This window comes from Atheta coriaria, unplaced genomic scaffold (assembly GCF_025399875.1).
Source record: "Atheta coriaria isolate IRGN ID8LTWV9N9 unplaced genomic scaffold, Caltech_Dcor_3.1 hic_scaffold_3_pilon, whole genome shotgun sequence".
Taxonomy (NCBI): Eukaryota; Metazoa; Arthropoda; class Insecta; order Coleoptera; family Staphylinidae; genus Dalotia; species Dalotia coriaria.
Genome location: NW_027045445.1, coordinates 7978716 through 7993823, shown reverse-complemented (window position 1 = coordinate 7993823; position 15108 = coordinate 7978716). Strand labels below are relative to the sequence as shown.

General features: G+C 36.2%; 3 protein-coding genes across 7 annotated transcripts; 1 reads left to right on the top strand and 2 right to left on the bottom strand.

Moving 5' to 3' along the window:
* Positions 1 to 192: 192 nt before the first annotated feature.
* Positions 193 to 2159, bottom strand: LOC135803943 (facilitated trehalose transporter Tret1-like). The gene is made up of 2 exons (XM_065317683.1): positions 1762 to 2159; positions 193 to 1701 (listed from the first exon to the last, which is right to left on the bottom strand). Exons 1-2 carry the CDS (start codon positions 1976 to 1978, stop codon positions 248 to 250), a joined length of 1671 nt encoding a protein of 556 aa, XP_065173755.1. The 5' UTR covers positions 1979 to 2159; the 3' UTR covers positions 193 to 247.
* Positions 2160 to 2218: 59 nt separating this feature from the next.
* mino (glycerol-3-phosphate acyltransferase mino) lies at positions 2219 to 13667 on the top strand. Of its 4 annotated transcripts, XM_065317678.1 has the most exons (10): positions 2219 to 2652; positions 3878 to 4012; positions 7869 to 8025; positions 8151 to 8267; positions 10566 to 11125; positions 11181 to 11761; positions 11967 to 12151; positions 12209 to 12544; positions 12614 to 12896; positions 12959 to 13667. In XM_065317678.1, the coding sequence occupies exons 2-10, from the start codon at positions 3930 to 3932 to the stop codon at positions 13231 to 13233; spliced, it is 2577 nt and encodes an 858-aa protein (XP_065173750.1). In that variant the 5' UTR covers positions 2219 to 2652; positions 3878 to 3929; the 3' UTR covers positions 13234 to 13667. The 4 variants fall into 4 exon arrangements, with proteins under 4 accessions (XP_065173750.1, XP_065173751.1, XP_065173749.1 ...); XM_065317679.1 differs by lacking the exon at positions 3878 to 4012; XM_065317677.1 differs by lacking the exons at positions 2219 to 2652; positions 3878 to 4012 and adding an exon at positions 7403 to 7806.
* Positions 13644 to 15026, bottom strand: Uros1 (Uroporphyrinogen III synthase 1). 2 transcript variants are annotated; one of them, XM_065317694.1, is made up of 4 exons: positions 14911 to 15026; positions 14244 to 14655; positions 13918 to 14171; positions 13644 to 13853 (listed from the first exon to the last, which is right to left on the bottom strand). In XM_065317694.1, the coding sequence occupies exons 2-4, from the start codon at positions 14635 to 14637 to the stop codon at positions 13737 to 13739; spliced, it is 765 nt and encodes a 254-aa protein (XP_065173766.1). In that variant the 5' UTR covers positions 14638 to 14655; positions 14911 to 15026; the 3' UTR covers positions 13644 to 13736. The 2 variants fall into 2 exon arrangements, with proteins under 2 accessions (XP_065173766.1, XP_065173768.1); XM_065317696.1 differs by lacking the exon at positions 14911 to 15026 and adding an exon at positions 14710 to 14870.
* Between the last annotated feature and the right edge of the window lie 82 nt (positions 15027 to 15108).

Here is a 15108-nt window from a genome sequence, read left to right as displayed (position 1 = left end):
TAAATTATAAACGCTAATTATTATGATTGGGCCATTTTTAAGCGCTTAAGAACTTAATTTTTATTAAGTTAACGTAATCTCAACTTATTGTTATTTATTTCCATTTTAAAACGTTAATAAAATGGAAATAAATAACAAAATTTTAAAATTTACATTTGCAAATTTGAATTTACCGTAGAATAATTCAACATCTTACTTTTTAAACAAACAGATTTATATTTTGAGACATTCATAATGTTATAATGTCTTACAAGTATATTTCCTCAAACCTCGGCTCTATCTTGCTACCAGCCAATCTAGATTCGCGTTCAATTTGTTTAAACTTTCGCCATCGAGTCAAATAATTCTGGTAGCGACACCGAAACGAATTTCTTGACCCAATAGGATTGCCCCCAATAGCCAACTGCAGTTGTTGCAGAGTGCGACCTTTACACTCGACAATATAGAAGTAACAAAAAGGAATCCCCGCGAAAGACACCAGCGCGAAGATGCCAATGATTACCGAAGCGCCCAGCAGATTCTCCAACATAAAAGACAACCAGAACAGAAACGAAAACATCCCATATTTGATGGTATAAACACCAATATAGGCCCAAATCTGCACTTGCTCTGGCAGGTAATCCGATATCATCACATCCAGACTCCATGAACTGCTGAAGTTAACACAGATGATGTGCAAAATCCGTATGGCAAACGAAAGCCACATGACGTTATTCAAATAATCCGTGTGGAATAACACGTAGTAGTAAACGCTGTGCATGACCAATACAAATGGCACAGTAATGGCGGACGCCATGACAGGTTTCCTCAAACCAAATACCATTCGCAAGTTGAGTGATCCACTAATGAACGGAACAATGTAATAGGCAACACCATAGACCATTCCATCATGAAATTCACCAAAGATATCCACCATTTTGAATCTTGTACTGGTGTACCACATTGATATGTCAAACATTATGAAAATGTGATATGCGTAGAAGCATTGCAACACTGCGAGGGTGGTAATGATAATCATACTTTTATAGACAACATGATAGACGAATATATACTTGGTGCCGATTGTGAGCACGCGCGCTTCATGATCTCTGCTGATTTGCCGCATGAGGACTTGGATTTCATCACGTCCTCGCAGTGCAATCAACGCTTCCTGTGCCTTCAGTGGTGATTTATGATACAGGGCCACAGGGCTTTCTCGGCAGAATAATAAAGCGATGAAGAGTGCGGTAAGAATTATAGCGCCTAGGGCATCACTGTAGTAATCTAACAAATGGTGGAAGCCGAATAAATGTCCAAGCATCATACCAAAACCATACCCAGTTTGAAAGATCAGATTAAAGAAGTAGTAATAGTCTTCATGTATGCCGTCTGTTAGTAGGAGTGATCCACAACGTATGTATGAAATTGAGAAGAACGCACAGAAGAACATTCCCACTTTTTGGTACTTGACAGTTTTCATAATTTGAATAAGCAGCCATGAAGAGGCATTCAATGGGGCTGTGATGAGCATTAATCGGCGTGGGCCACGAACCATTGATACTATAGACATGCAGAAATTGCCAACGGCCAAGCCTGCGGAGACAATGGTTGCAAAAAGGGCATAGTCTGGATTGTAATGGCCTTCGTTAGCGTTGTATTGGTCACGGATCTTCGGGCAAACCGAACCGATGACATAACCGGCACTGATTGAACCTAGTGTTACTGAAAATGGTAAAGTACAGATTTAAATTGACGTGGGAAATGGGGGAAATGTATATTTACCAGTGATACAAACGTGAAGTTGTTTGCCGAATCTTCCGCGGCGTTTCTTTAAAGCACGCGCAGCGAGTTGTTGTTCGGTCATTGAATATGGTGAATTTTCATCTGTCCTGCTTGGCTCAGAATCTTCCTCCGAGTCTGATGATGGATCTGTATTTGTTGATCTGGATACTACATCACGGGGATTGCTTATGGGTGTATATCTTGATTCAAGACGCATTATTTAACGATTTTAAACGTAAAGCGCGTTATATTTCAAATTATTTGTTGTTTAATATGTTGTCAAAATAGTACTACCTTCCACCGCTAGGTAATAGCAAAGATTCATGATTTAAAACATTATTTTTAAAGAAATTCAATCATTAAAATACTTTTTTTAAAATATATATTGGTTCTACAGTTTATAAAAGCTGCGTGCGATGGCGCTGCATGTATCGAAACAAAACAATGTTGGTGCCGCTTGATGCGTGTCGCTGGAGCACAACCTCCAAAGTGTTCCAAACGCCCCAAAAAGTGGATTTACAAAGTGCTGAAGACGTAAGCCACGAAATAATTAACTGCAGTATTAAATAAACAGTATTGTGTCGTCAGTTCCTAAGTGAATCAATACCACTATAAATAACCTACACGACGAGGAATCTCAGACATTTCAGCCCAATCCAAACGCAACGGTTTCGCGTCTTCTCTTTCCATTCCGCAATCTGCACATACACACACCGTGCATTCGCGTGTGCGGTACGGCGGTGTACAAATGTGCAGCTGTGGTGTAGCCTTTCATCCGGCAACGGCATTCCTTGTCATCGCGCTCTTCACCTTCTTCAGAGCAATCAACATTGACGCCGAATCCATGCACTGATTGTATGGCTCTACATATTCCACATCAACGCACACAACGTAAGTCATCAACATTCTGTTTTTGCTTATTAAATCGTTCATTTTGGAGATTCCGATCGCATAACCTCCAATTAATAACGGTAACAGCCGTTGATTGTTTAATACTCTCTAAAATTAATAATTCTACGCTTTCTAGCCTCATTTATTTGTGGAAGATTGGCTAAAGTTAGGCTTTCGGATGTGTTGTTTGATGGCGGCGCAGGAAATGCATGTTTTGCTTAAATCAGCTTAAATATTCAATTACTGCAATGCAATGCGAACCATAAGTAGGATAAAGACGAAGGTTTTGTTTCGTGTCGTGTGTTGTTTCATCAATGAAAAATGTTTCACAACGCTACACATTCCGTATTTACATGATAATCATGATTTTTTAAATTCCACACAGTTAGTTTTTACAGAACATTATTGATAATATAAATTCTGTGAGGGAAATAATTGATAGTTGTTGTTTTTTGTTTTCATTTCTTGTTTTCTATATTATTCAGAGGCAATTTTCCATGACCTTGCCCACGCCGAGTACCAGCCGCGTGCGTGCTCCACAATTTCGCCGCGTAACTCGTAACTCTACTCTTCATCGCGTTTTGTTCTTCGGTTGGCTCCGGCTTTTTAGTCGAATCGCGGGCTTCGCGCGTCTCGTTTCGCTGCCGGCGATAAATGACGGCCAAACAGACGGTGTTGATGTGTAATTTTCACTGATTGGTCAGTTACAATTCCTAGGAATACGAGAAAAGAAAGAAAAAATAACTTTTGCTGTATGTGCAAGAGTTTCTAATTATATATCGTTTCTTTTTATTTTTATTAATTGTTGTGAAGTCTTTTTGTGTCGCCGACCGATTTCTTATCACCTGAACAGAGTTTATTTAATTATTTACACAGTTCTACGCGTTTATGTTGAGAAGCTTGCAGTTTACTTATCACGACATGCATATTGTTTTAAAATACTACACATAAATATATAAAGTTATGTTATGTGTCATTCTATAGGCTATATGGAAAGAGAAATGTTTAAAATATAATTCATAGTGCTATTGTGTGTGCGACTAGGTCAATTGCTGATTGGCAGTTGATCGCATTGCTAATTATATGTGCAATTTCTATTTTTATTTTTGCTGCGTTGACATTCAGCCAATCGCAATGTTAAAATTAAAAAATTAATTTCCTGTTTTTTTTGGCACGCTTAGATTATTGTGATTGTTAAATTAATGAACCTGGGTACAATTTGTAGTGCGCAGGGAGCGATAAAGACACGAGTGAGCGGCCGGGGGCGGCGCGGCGCGATGGACGGCGTCTGGGAGGCGCTGTTTTTCGTCGGGGTGCTCTGGTGGGTGTTCCCGAACGTGTTCATGCAAGGCATACAAAGGTCAGTCTTAAATTTAAACACTTATATTTTAATTAATTAATTTAATTGGATTTGGGATGCATCGTAAAATACTTGAAATAAATTAATTACTTTATATTTAGTATGTTAAAAATGTAATCAGAAGTCAAAGTGCACAATGCAATTGGATTTGCAATTTGTTTACCTCCGCGTGTGAGTTTTTTGCTAATCAATTCCGGATTTGATAAGTCAAGTCGAGTCCGCCCGTATCGCCCCCGATTCCAAAATGCAGCACGAAATGAGTAATATATGAATGCGTGCTCGAAAGGTGCCCCCGTGCGCGCTACCGAATCGAAAACACTTTTTTATCTCGCGTCGCGCCGCGTGATGTTAATGTCGTAATGTTATTAATAACGCGTTATCGCTTCGCGCGCCATAAACATTCCTATTCACACATACACGCACACAAGTGCGAGAATATTATTTTCTGCGTAATGGTAGCAGCTAACAAAGACGTAGGTATTGGAATATATTGCTTATAGGTAACCGGTTGTAATCTTAGATCGGGCAGGAGGCGATAAGAATTGTGCGATAAGCGGAGGAATCATAATACACATGTTAGGTAATAATCTGGTATTATCTTTGGATAATTGGATAATGTGGGTTAGAAATATTCATTGCATTTTTATAATTAAAGCAGTCATTTTGTTTGATGGTGACATATCGTTGATTTAGTGAGTTTTGAGGTTAGTTAAATGTCAAAGGTGACGTTTGTTTACCGCATGTCAACGTTTGAAATGTACTTCAGAGTGTGAACTTCAGAGCATTAGACTACTAGAGTATTGAACTGGTTTGAACTCTGATTTTCTATTAATGTGAGATTGACCTTAAAATTTTCCTCAAATCAACACTTTAAATATAAAATAATCAAGAAAAAATTATTTTGTTTACTATTTTGTACAAATCGTTTCTAAATTGACATCTTCATTTCACTATTTTGGTAAATGGCAGTAATTTCAATTAAAAAAAGTTCACTTATTTTTGGGATAAAAAGTTGAAATTATTGCACCCATGAGGAAGAACAGACCACGAATAAGAAAAAGAATTATAGAACAGTTTAGTATGGCACAATTGAGAAAAGAGTAATGCACCATATATCACATTCAAATCGCTTACGAATCCTAACTTAATTATTTTTTGTACTTCCACCTTTAAAGCGCCGGTTTTTCCACGGTTTTGAGACATAAAAAGTGGTACTTTAAATATAGACGGGCAAGGTCGTGACTAAAGTACTTAAAGTACCACTTTATAACTGACGTTTGAAAGCTAAAAGTAGAAAAAGCATAGTTTGCACCCTGTGGCTTATTTTTCGCACTAATTTTACACGTGTGTTGAAGTATCTCTTGTTGTTATTGAATAAAGTTTCCAAAACTCAATTTAAAAATATGTTTTTAAATGTCTCATCATGGAATAACCATGTCTGAATAAAAATATGATGAAATAGATCTAATGATAATGAATATTATTTACGAACAGAGTTCACTAATAAAAAATCCACGAGTACGTACTTGAAATATTAATATCTCCACTCATAACAACACCGATACTTGTGAGATCTACTCTGTATGACAATAATAAAAATTAACTTTTACTTTAATCAGTACTTGCTGTTAATTCTAATTGATTACAAAAGTCAAGTTCATCGTACTTAGAATAAAATGCGATTTAATCCTTTAACTTTAAACTTACTCTCAAAACTTTCCTTGCCATAAATTCGTAACAGACAATCAATTTTTGAATTTTTTTAAGGATTAATTAATATTTATGACTGGGACTGATAAACATGCGTAGACAGACGGAGGGATTGGATTGTGTGCATGTAAATTCTACACTGGATTCGATGTTATTGTTATTGTTGTTACGTATTCATTAATAAGTCGAAGTCTAACACTACTTATTTTAGTAGTGCGCGCGTATCTTTTTCAAAATTTGATTGACGTCTTAAATCTTAATGAATGCGTTTCTAGGTTGCATGTAAATCGTAAATCGGGCGCGATGTATCGGGTTCAAGAGGTGCTTCCTTTTTGATTTATTCAATGTTTTAAACTATTTCGTGTTGCTTTGCATACAAGTGTTTGGTAATTTGAATTTTGGGCGAAGTGTGTCGAAATCGACATGAATCATAAGTAGTAACATGTTAAGATATTAATTAGGACAATGCTGATAAGAAATTGTTACATAAGACGCAAAATGTATTGGAAGCAAATTGGTTATTCTCAAAAAAAATAATTGTGTAAGTAGTAAACGTTTGTCAAATTATTAAAGCAAAAATTTTAAAATTAAAAAATGGATAACACTATCAAAAAGTACTTGTTTCTACTTCCACCTTTAAAGCGCCAGATTTTCCACGGTTTTGAGATATAAAAAGTGGTATTTTAAACACGGACGGCCAAAGCCGTGTCTAAAGTACTTTATACCACTGTATACTTAAATACTGTAATCAAATATTAACATTTGCCTGTATTTTTGAATACGTTATCCATTTTTAATAATTTCATCGAATTAATTTACAATTTTTGGCATTTTTCAATATTTTAAATATTACATGATCATATTCACAAATTAAACAATTATTTAATTAATGTTACGATACGTTTCGGCAGATTTTAATACACAGAACTTTGTTCATGCTACAAACTAAACAGAACAAAAACGTCAAAGTACCTATTTACTTAAGTTAATAATGCATCAATTTTTGATGTTAATTAAAACTTTTGTAGGTCGGCTCAAAGCCACCAGAAATAATACACAAAAATCAATTGTTAATCAGTTAATCATCCACTTTCGTAATCTCCAACAAAAAAAAACAATTTGTAATTTATGAGGCGCGAAATCAATCAACAATCTCATAAAATACAGTATATAATCTATAATTTAATTTTTCATCAATTTTATTTATTGCTAGAATTAAATTTTAAACGTTACACTGCCGAATCAATAAATGAAAATTTCGTTTGTTGATTGTGCGTTGTTGTATTCGTATAATGGTCTCTCTGGTTTGTGGTCAAGGTGGTGCACGTCCGAGGACACAAAGCTCGCTGTGCGCTCGCCTTGCCTTGCATCAATTGTTTCACAATGGCCGCGCCAATCTACGCCAATGAACCGTAACGTTTGTAACATCAGCGGCGACGAGCACACATCGTAGGCAGCGATCGCACGCGTGTGCCCATGTATTTTATCAAATGACCTGTGAACGAGAGTCGGGGGCTCAACTTGCCTTAACTTAAGTCCAGGCTGGCGAGCGCGCGCGCGCGATCGGCGTGATTAAGTCATAGATATATGCCTCCCTCAGCTGAGTGTGTCGCCTTTTGTATATTATGCATGCGGGTGACGTCGTCTGCGTCGGTGGCGGCGGCGCGCACGACTCCCAATCGAATTCACGCGCGGCCATTTGCGTACTGACCGCGCGATGATGATGTGGTGCACATTGCGCTCTCACGACGTGCCGAAAAGCGCGCACACGACCAGCATTATATAATTATCTCTCGTACAACGTGCTAAACATAAGTTTTGTGTCAAAAAACGGCGAAAATTTGAAATGTTTTAAGAATTTTTATATGTAAAGCAACACATTCTTATTGATAAATAATCAATTTTGTGATAATAGTGCGAGGAGTAAGGATAAAACTGTAAAATATTAATTTTTTTGGAGAGAAAAAATTAAAATCTAACAAAATGTATAAAGTTTCGAATACGGAGTTCTTCAGCGTGATTTACGCGGCGTTTCAGCTGACGATTGTGTGGTTTTTCGTGCAGGTTGTCCTTTTAATCAAAGGGTAATTTCTAGAAATAATGTTTGATGGTGTTTTTAATACAATTTTTTGTTTGTATTTTCCAGCATCGGCAAAATGGTTGATCTCGTGTCGAAACGCATGTTCGACTCATTCCAAAAGTACGCGCCGACGAACGCCCTCTGCAACGAATCGCTTGCATCCATCGAAACACTAAAAAGATTCTCGCATGAGAACCGCACACGCAAGAAGGATTTCCAAAATGTGAGTACACTGAAAACAAATTGAATTTTTAACCGAATTTTATACCAACTGACAATTTATTGGTTGGTTTTTGTACGTTGATTAATGTCAATCAAGTGTGGTTAATTTTGATTTGAATTTTCTAGGCCCACGCCAATCTTTTCGCAATCAAAGAAGACCTGCCGCAGGTGGCGATTGAGATGCAACGCAAAGCATGCAATGGCCTCACTTGCTACTGTATCAAATCAACAAGTCCCGTCAACGTAAGCATTTTGATTTATACTTTCATTTACGATCATTTTGAGAATCACGCCACGCCAATGATAATGATTCGACGAAATTTTATTCTATTCGATGCCCGACGCGCAACATGAGTACAACTAAAGAATAATAAACAACTAAATAGGTCTTATCAAAGTATGCATTAATCATTATTATGCGTTGCTAATTGTTTGTGAATCATGCTGGAAGCGCGCATGGCTAATTGTGCTGCCTGTTTGGCAATCTCATCTCAAAAAAGTTGAACTCACAATCTTTACATGAAAAAGATAAGCGGATAACTTCAAAATTCAGTCATGGTTCAAAGATTAACTTTATTTTATGAATAATTATCGTGATTAAACACTAGAATGAAGTGAATTTTTAATTTTGATTGGCGATTAACACATTGTTGGACAATGTATTGTCGTTTTGGAAAAATTGATTGAAAAGAAATGAGTTTTATTGTTGTGTTGCAAATGAAATGTTGACTTGTTTATTAATAGTAAACACGTGACATTTATTTCTTACTTGGACTTGAGTCGATAAGATACGATATGCAAGTCATACATAAATATTGCTTGAGCATAGGGCAAACGGAGAAGATGATTTAATGTGGAATATTATTGAAGCATCTCTAGTTTACTACAACTGCAAATCGAAAGTAACAAAGTCGCGCGACTAGATAGAGGTCAAGTTCAATATCTAAAGCTTGCTTAACACAAAGTTGATGGGGTTCTGATCTTTTTGCTCAAATTATATATATTATAGTTGTTTGTGCCTTTTTTATCAAATATAGTTAGAGGTTTTGGATTATTTAGAAATTTAAATTATTTTTTAATCTTGAAAAGTTTGTTTTTCTTAAATTTGAATTTATAATGTCGAAGAATTTGCCTTATCGTGTTTCATTATACTTTGATGCTTTCCTTGAACGCTTTTTGTTTGAATGAATTGAAGTTGTGTTTGCTGGTATTGTATTATTTACATATGCTTGATTTGATAACTATAGTGGTATATTCTTTGATAAGTACACACTTTGAATTAATAACTTGGTTGGTTTTTCATAAAACGTTTATATTAATTTTTTCTTCATTGCGTTATAGCATTTCTGTAGAAATGCGCAGGCGCAAGCTCAACCCCGTGACTAAAACCCATGACTAAAGTACTTTACTAGAATAATTCACTTTATAACCAGCTTACAAATGGTTTTGACACTCAATCTTTGTATTTTTTTTTATTTCTAAACGGTTTAAATCAGTTATAATGCTCGAATACAATTTCTTGAAGTTGTTCAACAGTGAACACGTGAAATTTTATATAAACTCTTAAATGTAATTTAATTTTAACGACACTATAAATACAATGAATAGTTTTTTCATAAGCACGTACTAAATTGTGTGTGCAAACCGAAGTTATATATTAAATTTGTACTTCGATAAAACAATACCTCACTCTGCTAAACATACACATTTGTAATGGGAATGTTATCAATACACGAGTCTGGCAATTTTATTACTCACGAGGTAAATATAATGTCTACATTTACATAGCCCGAATACGCTAAAAATGATTGAATAATTATTTATCACGCATGTGATAATTTAACGCGACGCCAACTAATCTTTATATTCATCATTAAATGCACAGCCAGCAAATGCTATGTCGATTTTTTACTTTTCTAAATCGAATGTTAAGTTTGATAAAATTTGTCATGAGCATATAAAACTTGTCATCGTTTCATTGCCTACGCTGCTTGGTAAAACTATATTTATGCGTAGATACTTTAGATTTATTGATAATTACGTATGGTACGAACGTGCTTGATGGGTAATTGTGGTTTGTGTTGTTACTGCGCACTCGCAACTTCGCTGTAGTTAAAATGATTAAAATTTTTAGCAAAAACTTTTTTAATTGCAGATTTGATAAGTAAATTCATACAGTGAGTGTTTAAGTTTCCTTTTTTTAAATAATTTTTGATTTATAATAAACTAGCTTTACAAACCACCTACGCAAAATTGACCACTCGCTAAAACGCACGTTGCACGCGTTCAAACAGCAGAGCAAATCATCAAGTGTAAAAATAACCATCACGTTACGTATTTATAAACGTTTTTCTCGGCTTCCATACGCGCAACGAAAGTATTCTCAACTAGTCCTCTTTGAAGATTGCCACAATGTACAGCAAATACAGCCGATTTCGTTATCGTGGCTTTCACGATCCACCACCACCTCGCGTTAGCTTCCTTTTACTCTAGTTTCCACATCACACAACAATATATTCTAATTGTAAGTAAACATTTCAGGAATCGCGTCGGGAGCTCACCAACCTCGCGCTCAAAAACATCCTCGACTACTGCCCAGCGACGAAAAAAGTTACCTTGATGAACAGAATTTTCAACCACTTGGCGCAAGTTTACGAATTAAAGAAGTATCCATATCCACAAGTTGAAGGCACTGTTGTGAGGGACGAGCGGGTGAAACGTGCAATCGATGCTACTTCACTGCAACAGTTTCAAGACACCGACGGTAACGATGACGATGTATATCAGGGCCTCTTGCAGCGTAATACTGCCAGAGCGAAGAAGTTGTTGCATGATATGCGCAGCAAGTTATCCGACTTTCTGCTGCGGTTTACCAGCTGGGTGTTGTACAAACTGTTACCATGTTTTTTGAACGCGGTAGTGGTGCATCCACAAGATGTGGAAATGTTGCAACAAGCAGGCAAGACAAATCTGCCGATGATTTTCTTACCTCTACACAGGTCACACTTGGATTATATTCTGATGTCGTTTATTTTGTTGAATAATGATGTAAAATGTCCATTGGTTGCTTCCGGGGATAATTTAAGGATTCCTTTCTTTGGGTAAATGAAATAATTTAATTTAAATATTAAATGATTGCTATAATATTAATTTTAGATCTTTACTGCGTGGTCTCGGAGCGTTTTTCATCAAACGCCGTGTGGATCCAATCATGGGTCGTAAAGATTTACTCTACAAAACGATTTTGCACACATATATGAACGAATCACTCCGCGCCGGTCACAACATTGAATTCTTCCTCGAGGGAGGCCGCACGCGAACTGGTAAACCATGCATGCCGAAGTATGGCATCCTCAGCGTTATAGTTGAGGCTGTTATCGACGGCACGGTGGAAGATGCTCTGCTTGTGCCTGTGAGCATCAATTACGAGAAACTGGTGGATGGTAACTTTGTTCGCGAGCAGCTGGGACAGCCCAAAGAAATGGAAAGTTTTTGGTCGGCGATCAAAGCTATCTGGCATGTGCTCAACAGTAACTATGGCATGATCCGCGTGGATTTTAACCAGCCGTTTTCATTGTGTAAGATGATCAAGACGTTTAACACGAACGGACGTATTCCGACCACTTTCAATAAGCAGTTGAAATCGAATCCGTCGAGCACTAGTCTTTATGGTACTGATGTCGTGTCGGATGAGCACAAGAGTATAGTTGAGAGTATATCAAAACATGTTATTTATGGTAAGAATATTTATGATTATATTTATTTATATTGTGTTCTCTAAGCGTAAAATAATACTTTTTGAAACGCCAGAGTCGCAATAAATCTTATTCGCGTTTTACACGTTTTAACGTCTGCCTATAATAAGAATTCATTTAATTAATTTTAGCTTTTCTTGATTTTAACCTAAATAAACGAGATATAATAATGTTTCAAATTTTACAGATTGTTCATTTACACAAGCAGTAATGTCCACAAATGCAGTGGCGTTTTTGTTGCTGAATAAATTCCGCAACGGTTGCAAAGCACAAGTACTGGTCGACGCACTAGAAGAGTTAAAGCTAGACTTAATTGCCAAAGGAAAAGAAATCGGTTTTGTTGGAGATAATTTAGATATAATTAACTATTCAGTAAGTATTTTTCAATTCATATTCCACAGCCGTATAACTAAAATTCTCTTTCTTCAGATTGATTTATTAGGTCCGGGCCTAGTCCGCAAAGAAAAAGACAAACACGAAGAATACATCCGCCCCGTCGCGATGCTTCCCAATGTGATAGAACTCTCCTACTACAGCAACGCCCTCGTGCCAACATTCGCACTAGATTCACTCATTGCAATCTCCCTGTTTGCGATGGACCTCAGTAAAGGCTATGTAGATCAGACCGATCTAATCGAGCACTGCACGCGACTCTGCGATCATCTACAATACGAGTTTATTTTCTGCAAACCGTGCCAAACCTTAGAGGATAATATTTTGGGCGCCATTGACAACATGATACAACGACACGAATGCTTTAGTTTGGTAGGTTTTCATTTAAGTCCTTGATATTCATTATTTTTATTGTTTAATTTATTCTTAAAATATATATAGGAACCTAGAAATGAAGACACATCATCAAAACGAGTATATTTCAATGCTGATATGGATGACGATAATGATGTATATATCAGACCTGTACGACTCTATTTGAACTCCAAAGGCAAAGATCATTTATTGTTTCTGCGATCGCTGTTGATGCCGTTGGTGGATATTTACGCTGTGACAGCTGAGTGCATGACGCAGCTTGTCGGCCGGAATCTGCATGAACGTGAATTGGTCGGTGATATCTTGGAGTATATTAGGACACAACTACGTGCTGGATCTCTGCAATATCGTAAGTTTATTAAAAATTAAAAATAATGTTCAGTTTTATAACATGTTTATTTTATTTTGTAGAAGAATCCGTGTCAGTAGATCCGATCAAAAACGCATTAAAACTCTTCCAAAAAATGGACCTTGTTGAAATCCACCAGGAGAAGAAAATCCGTCTGTACTACCTCAAAGATGAGCAAGACAACGATGAAAGCGTACGCGTTGTTTACGACAAAATCAATGCATACCGAAGGAAACAAACGCTTGATGATGACATCTTTGATAAACTGGCAACGAGAGAAGATGAAGATGAAGTAGATGATGAGGAAGAGGAGGAGGAGTTGGTGGAGTTTGCATGATGTGCCTTTTTGACTATGTGTGTCTGAGTATACTAACAGATATCAAAACTAAAACGACAACGAACCGAAACCAAACTAATGCAGAGTAGTAAGAGTGGTGTGACTCTTTAAAAAACGTACTTTGAGTTGAATTTAAATTTAAAAAATAATCATTAGAATCACCATTATGAGCAGTTAACTTCTGTGATAATGATCAAAGACTTATAATTGTAAAGCTGTAAATGCGTAACAGGACAGGAAAACATACCTTGGCTCTAAATATTCAATGTAAACAGGTTTTTGTTTTGTTTTAACCTAGGAAGAGGATTATTTTGTAATTCTAGCTCGCGTGGCGTGGAGAGGAGTAGTTTAATTTAATACGTAAGCGTGTATAGGAAAAGTGCGGAGCGGATTTTCTGTACAAAAGTGAAAACAATAAAAATCATTATAATTTTCCTACATTTATAAAAACAACAAATATTAACAGTTCACCGGCGCGAATTTTGTTTAACTCTTCGAAAGTTTTAAAACGTTTTTAGCAGAGCTATCAGTGATTCTGCTGATGGTTTTTCTGCGGTTCCATGCACAGGAATATTCATTTCTTTGAGTGATGCTTCTGTTGTTGGGCCAATTGCAATTACCTGTACATAATTTGCAAATTAATTCAAATTAATTAACTGAATAATTTAAAAATTAATTTCTTACCTTCAGTTTTTCATTATTTACTTTGGAAAAATGTGGTTGAACCGCTTTTACACCAGAAGGACTAAAAAATACAACATAATCTATTTGTATAGTAAAGTTATCAGTTGTGGCTGTCAATTCTTGTTCCAAATTACAGTTTGTGATAGTTTCATACACTATAACATCGTGTGTCTGAACTTTTTGCTTTAAAGAATCTTTTGATAAGTTTCCTTTTGGATATAAAAACGGTAATGAAACATTTGCTGCAATATTTTCTGAAAACAAGAAAGTATGATTTATTACCAATACTGGTTGCCTATCTTAACAATATAAATTTAAGTTTTTACCTGATGTCGGCAGTGCAAAATCCCTTATGATGATATCACCCAGATTATTGGCATTACCTGCCTGGGCGCCTAGACACTCCAAATTGAGTTCCGCCCGGGCGCATTCCACGGTTTTCGGACCCACCCCGTAGTTCTTCTTGGTATTCCATTCGTCATGCAGCGAATCGCCATTCAATGCTTTCAGCACGCTTGTTACACACCGAGGACTTGTAAATATAATCCCTGCGTACTTAACAGGTTCGTCTAGGCAGGTCTTAAGCTCTTGTAAATTCAAAAATTCGAATTCTAACGTTTTTATACTGAATACTTGAAAGTTTTCTTTGGTCAGGAGTGTTTCAAATGAATTCTCTGAGTCATCCGAAGTTGTAGTTTTGAATAATATGATTTTTTGCATTTTCACCAGTTACATGTACTAAAATTTCATATATATTTATATATTCTTGTTTTAAATTAGTAAATGATTTACTCATTGATGTGCAATGGATTGCATAACTTGTAGTACATAGAGTCGTGAGCTGATTAATCACAAGGATGGAATTTTAAGTGAAATTCGTTGTTATTACAAATGATAAGCGTAATATTTAACAAGTTCTGGAAATGTTAACTATTGGCTGATGTCATGCTATGAGTAAATGTGCGCTTAGTTTGTTTAATAAGGTGTAATTACCATCAATGTGGTGCAAAACTGCACAACATGAAATCACCAACCAATCACATTCAGTTGCCTGCCTGTACTGGTGTTGGTGTTTTGTTTGTGGACATTCAATCAGTATTAACCACAAAATTCTAGTGAAATGTTTATAACCTTTATAAATTATCTTCATAGTCAATATTTGGCGTTTAATTACCAGCAAAAATAGGTATT

Bases quoted from the DNA above. Each gene is read 5' to 3' on its own strand.
- LOC135803943 (XM_065317683.1), bottom strand. From the start codon at position 1,978: ATGCGTCTTGAATCAAGATATACACCCATAAGCAATCCCCGTGATGTA. The intron at 1,702-1,761 runs GTAAATATACAT...TACCATTTTCAG, and splicing joins ACTTCACGTTTGTATCACTG to TAACACTAGGTTCAATCAGT.
- mino (XM_065317677.1), top strand. From the start codon at position 7,706: ATGTATAAAGTTTCGAATACGGAGTTCTTCAGCGTGATTTACGCGGCG. The intron at 11,126-11,180 runs GTAAATGAAATA...TATTAATTTTAG, and splicing joins TTAAGGATTCCTTTCTTTGG to ATCTTTACTGCGTGGTCTCG. The intron at 12,152-12,208 runs GTAAGTATTTTT...CTCTTTCTTCAG, and splicing joins TAGATATAATTAACTATTCA to ATTGATTTATTAGGTCCGGG.
- Uros1 (XM_065317694.1), bottom strand. From the start codon at position 14,637: ATGCAAAAAATCATATTATTCAAAACTACAACTTCGGATGACTCAGAG. The intron at 14,172-14,243 runs GTAAAAACTTAA...TCTTGTTTTCAG, and splicing joins TTTTGCACTGCCGACATCAG to AAAATATTGCAGCAAATGTT. The intron at 13,854-13,917 runs GTAAGAAATTAA...AATTATGTACAG, and splicing joins TAAATAATGAAAAACTGAAG to GTAATTGCAATTGGCCCAAC.